This window comes from Phragmites australis, chromosome 21 (genome assembly GCF_958298935.1).
Source record: "Phragmites australis chromosome 21, lpPhrAust1.1, whole genome shotgun sequence".
NCBI lineage: Eukaryota > Viridiplantae > Streptophyta > Magnoliopsida > Poales > Poaceae > Phragmites > Phragmites australis.
The window spans coordinates 4,162,211-4,166,715 of NC_084941.1; the positions used below are offsets into that span (position 1 = coordinate 4,162,211).

General features: G+C 34.4%; 1 protein-coding gene across 1 annotated transcript; it reads right to left on the minus strand.

Moving 5' to 3' along the window:
• Nucleotides 1–3,270: 3,270 nt before the first annotated feature.
• LOC133904053 (uncharacterized) lies at nt 3,271–3,855 on the minus strand. The gene has a single exon (XM_062345530.1). It carries the CDS (start codon nt 3,738–3,740, stop codon nt 3,330–3,332), a length of 411 nt encoding a protein of 136 aa, XP_062201514.1. The 5' UTR covers nt 3,741–3,855; the 3' UTR covers nt 3,271–3,329.
• Nucleotides 3,856–4,505: the final 650 nt, after the last annotated feature.

Consider the following 4,505-nt stretch of genomic DNA (forward strand, 5'->3'; position numbering starts at 1 on the left):
TTTGAGGGTTGTTAGTGTTACAGTCCATTTTTCAAATGGATTAGTCTATCTCAGCACGAGACTTATTTATTAGAAGTCTATTTTTCTTCAACTTTAGCTTGATTGCAAAATGTGTTACGGCACATGGTGTACATTTGTAAGAATGATATTGTCATAGAGTATTTTTGTTTTGCTATTTTTGTCACTGTGATATGGATAATTACGATAAAATATTTGTCATAAGTAGGTAATAACTATATTAGTGATAAAATCTCCAGTCTCATAAAATGTTCCACACTAATGCAATTCTTACCTTGTGACAACAATTGTCATAACAAAAATTATTTTTTGTCACAAATAACTTAGTGTTATTGTGATGAAATTATCCTCACGTCACATCTCTTTAATTGCCACAAATAGTTGACTATGTGTGATAGGAAATATTGCCACAATAAACTCATATAGCGAAGAAATTGTTGTCGTTAATATTTACTTTGTAGTAACCATATATGTCATCACTATTACTATAATAATTGTGACGATTAAATTGTCATAAATAACGTGATGCCGTGAGAACTGCTATCATCACTAATAAAAATATAAGTGATGACAAATTTTGCCACTAAAATTATCATAACTGACGGCAACTTTCAGCACTAATCTATATGATTTTGTTACCACAAATATCATCACTAATAAAAATATAAGTGATGACAAGTTTTGCCACTAAAATCTTCATAAGTGACGGCAACTTTCATCACTAATTTATACGATTTTGTTACCAAAAATATCGTTACTAATAAAAATATAAGTGATGACAAGTTTTGCCACTAAAATCATCACAAGTGACGGAAACTTTCATCACTAATATATACGATTTTGTTACCACGAATATCGTCACAAATGGGTAGACCAGTAGTGAGAGTTTCATTCGTCACTAATGAACACAGTCATTTGTATGGAACAAAAAATCATCACTATATTATTTGTGACTTGAGTATTTGTGGCGACTAGTGGCGAACGAAAATATCGTCACAAACACTGCTTTGTAACAAAAAAAAAGCCTTTTGTGATGAATATTTTCGCCAAAAAAGCCTTTTGTGGTAGTAGGGGTCGAAGATTGTGATCGGATTTTGAAAATAGACTCAGGGAAGAAAAGATAGTACAATCGTTAGAGATTTTATTGTAGTTTAGAAAGAGAAGGAAAAAATGATACACCATTGATTGGTCTTGGCATGCATTTCATTATGTCATGATCATTTATCTTAATTTAATTTATATAAATAGTGTGACCGAAGAAAAGAGAATACGGTGTAATTAAGAAAGGCGATTAAGGATGATGCGTGAGGAGTAGATTGATTGTTAATCGGCTTATTGATTGCGACTTTTCATATTATAAGAGAGTGGATGCGACAGGAGGCTAACTTTAATCGTGGATCGTTTGATCGTGTAAAATGTATGATGGTGATCGTTCGAATTTATCATAACTTGTTCATTTTATAAGAATACATACATAAAAAAAAATTTGACCCATACAATTTTTTTTAACGAAAGACCTATACAGAATTTGGCATGAGAGATCATTTCGATGCCCTTAACACTGACCGGTGATTTCCTGCACTGGCATCACGGATCACTCACTACAGGGGAGTAATCTATAATGTAGCAGTGAGTCCCACATATATGTACTTATAGATATACGGATATATATACATATATATATATATGTATACATATACACATATTTACTCATATAATATAATTTTATTTTCAAGAAATTCCAAAAAATATCGAAAGGAATATTAGTTATATTGATAAATCGATTGAAATAATCTAAAATGCAAAGAAAAATATATAAAACTCAAAAAAATATGAAACAACTTTTGTTAGTTTCGTATTACTGTTGTCTACATACTAAAATTATGTACATGCATGAAAATACTACTGTTTTCCCTGTAATTAAGTGAATGTGTTAAATATTGATAAATTCATAAATAAATATTGTGATATCTTAAATTGGTGAACCAATTTTTTTAGTCTTCTTTTGTCATATGTTATGAAAAAAAAGGTGTGATGTAAGCGTGCCAATCAGACTAGTAACTTATCGTGGAACAACAATATTAACATGCTGGAACAATTCACGACTCTTAGCGGAACAAAAATCTCACGAATGAAAATCCGGTCACTGGCCAAATCAAAATGACTTGTTTTCGATATAAAATACTGAAACAGTACATTGCTAAATAATCTATGATAGACATACCCATGCATACATGGATCAAAGATTCAGAGGAACTTCTTCATATTATTGGATACTACCAGTGGCGGACCCAGGATTTAGCGATTGGGTATTCAGTATTAAAAAAAATGTTCAATCCAAAATACAAGAAGTCCATAGTAGCGTAAATTTTAAAGTATAAATTGTTCATAGTAGAGAAATTTCAACTAATTAAAAGAAATTACAAAGCATTTAAAGAAAATTATAATTTAACTTTGTGTTCCTTTATGGTTTGAAAGCGTTTAATGATGTCACTATCCTTAACTTACACAAAAAATTCACACTCAATTGCTGATTGCCGAACTGGACAGTCACAGCATAAAGATCATAAATACCTGATGTTTGTTGCTATGTGGGCTCTTTTCAGTTAGGGAAAAATGCAAAACCCCCCAAAGTCACTTGGATTTTAACTTTCCCCTCCAAAAATTGTTTTGTTGCAAAAAAAAAACCCCCAAAAGTTTAATTTTGTTGTAAAAACATGCCCAAAAATTTAAAAAATTTAAAAAAATCACAAAAAATCTAAAAAAAACTAGAGACAATTATAAGACCTTTTGTGAAATTTGTTTTCAAAAATAATATCCTTTGCATCATATTACATGAAGAGTAAGTTTGAAAAAAAAGAAAAACGTACCACTTATTTATTAATTCGAGTTAAATGCATAGTTAATTATTTAATAATCCAAAAATTATGAAACAAAATTTTTTAGTCTTCTTACATGATCCTCTATCTTGTAAAAATACATGAAATCTTGAAATAGTTATTGTAATGTGCAGGATTGAGTAAATGTGTTGCAGATAGATTAATTCATAACTAATCCATAACACCCCACAATTAGTGAAATCACTTTTATTAGTTTACTAAAACAATTAGTTTACGATTTGCTGAGTGGTCTGATAGATTGAAGCAGCAAAGATATATATACGTAGTATATGTGCTATATATCCAATTTTTCTTAAAAAAGTTGGGTATTCAATTGAATACCCATGCATCATGGTGGATCCGCCCATGGATACTACAACGACACACTCATGCATACATGGATGATGCACAAGCACACACACTAACCAATGCTCAACATCCATGGTCCTTCTTCACGCAGTTGTTGTTGCAGTCGCTGTTGCAGGTGGAATAGCACGTCTGGGTAATCCCGGACCTGCAAGACTGGCATGATGCATAGCGGGGTGAGCAGGCAAGCCTGCAGGCATTTACGATGGTGCTGTTGCAGTCGCAGCTGCATGTGCCCTTGCTGCAGCAGTCCTGGCACCCCCAGAGGACCTGGTTTTTGCAGTCCTGGCACCCGCTCGGGGTGTCGCACTGTTCCCGGCAGGATGAGGCAATGTAGGCGGTGCAGTTCGTACTGCACAGCGATACGCAGTCGCTGCATAATGGCCCCGTCTTCGGATGCCCCTGGGAAGACATGACCAGCACGGCGAAAACCGCAACGGCGGCGGCCGCATTAAGAGCAGCTGCACCTGAAGCCATTGCCGTGGATGGATGCGGCAAGCCTTGCTAGAGAGCAAGATATGTAGAGCAAGAGAATAACACAAAGATAAGATGTGAACAAGGTTGGTGCCGATATGATAGAGTGGGCGGTGCTTTTATACCCTTCCAATGCAGGGAGAGCATCGATGTAAACTAAAATATATAAACGGAGTGTGTTGTAACCTGTAGATTACTCCATGTGTTACAAGTTGACTTGAAGAGGAGTATCGAGTATATGATATTAGTCCTCACCGGGCTCCATTCCCCACATTCATGCATGTGGACTTCCAATATTTGGGATGGATCTCGATTTGATCTCAGGAGTATGCAACAAAGCGAAGTACGCACTTTCGTTAAAAAAAACATGCATTGATGTGTGAAGCCTCGGGTCAAATTGCTGGAGAGTAAAATGAATTGTTTGAAAGTTCAGAGTTATCCAGATCACTGGCATAGTTTGAAGGAGTAAAATAGATTTGTTTTCTATTTAGAACTTTCAAAATAGCTTGAAGATAATGAAAAGTGGCTTGTTAATTGCTTGAATATATGGCTTGAGACATTAACTTAGTACGATGAACTAAATGCAAGAATTGAGGTACTGTGAATTTTAATGATATATAGTTGTTGAATGAAGCATTGACTTTTGACAAAATTAAGGCCGGTGGAGCTACAACTTAAGAATAGAAGATAGCCATTTGCCAGGGAGTAGCATGCTCAATTTACTTGAGCAACTTGCTTTTAACAAGTTCCATGCAACTTGAGTACATT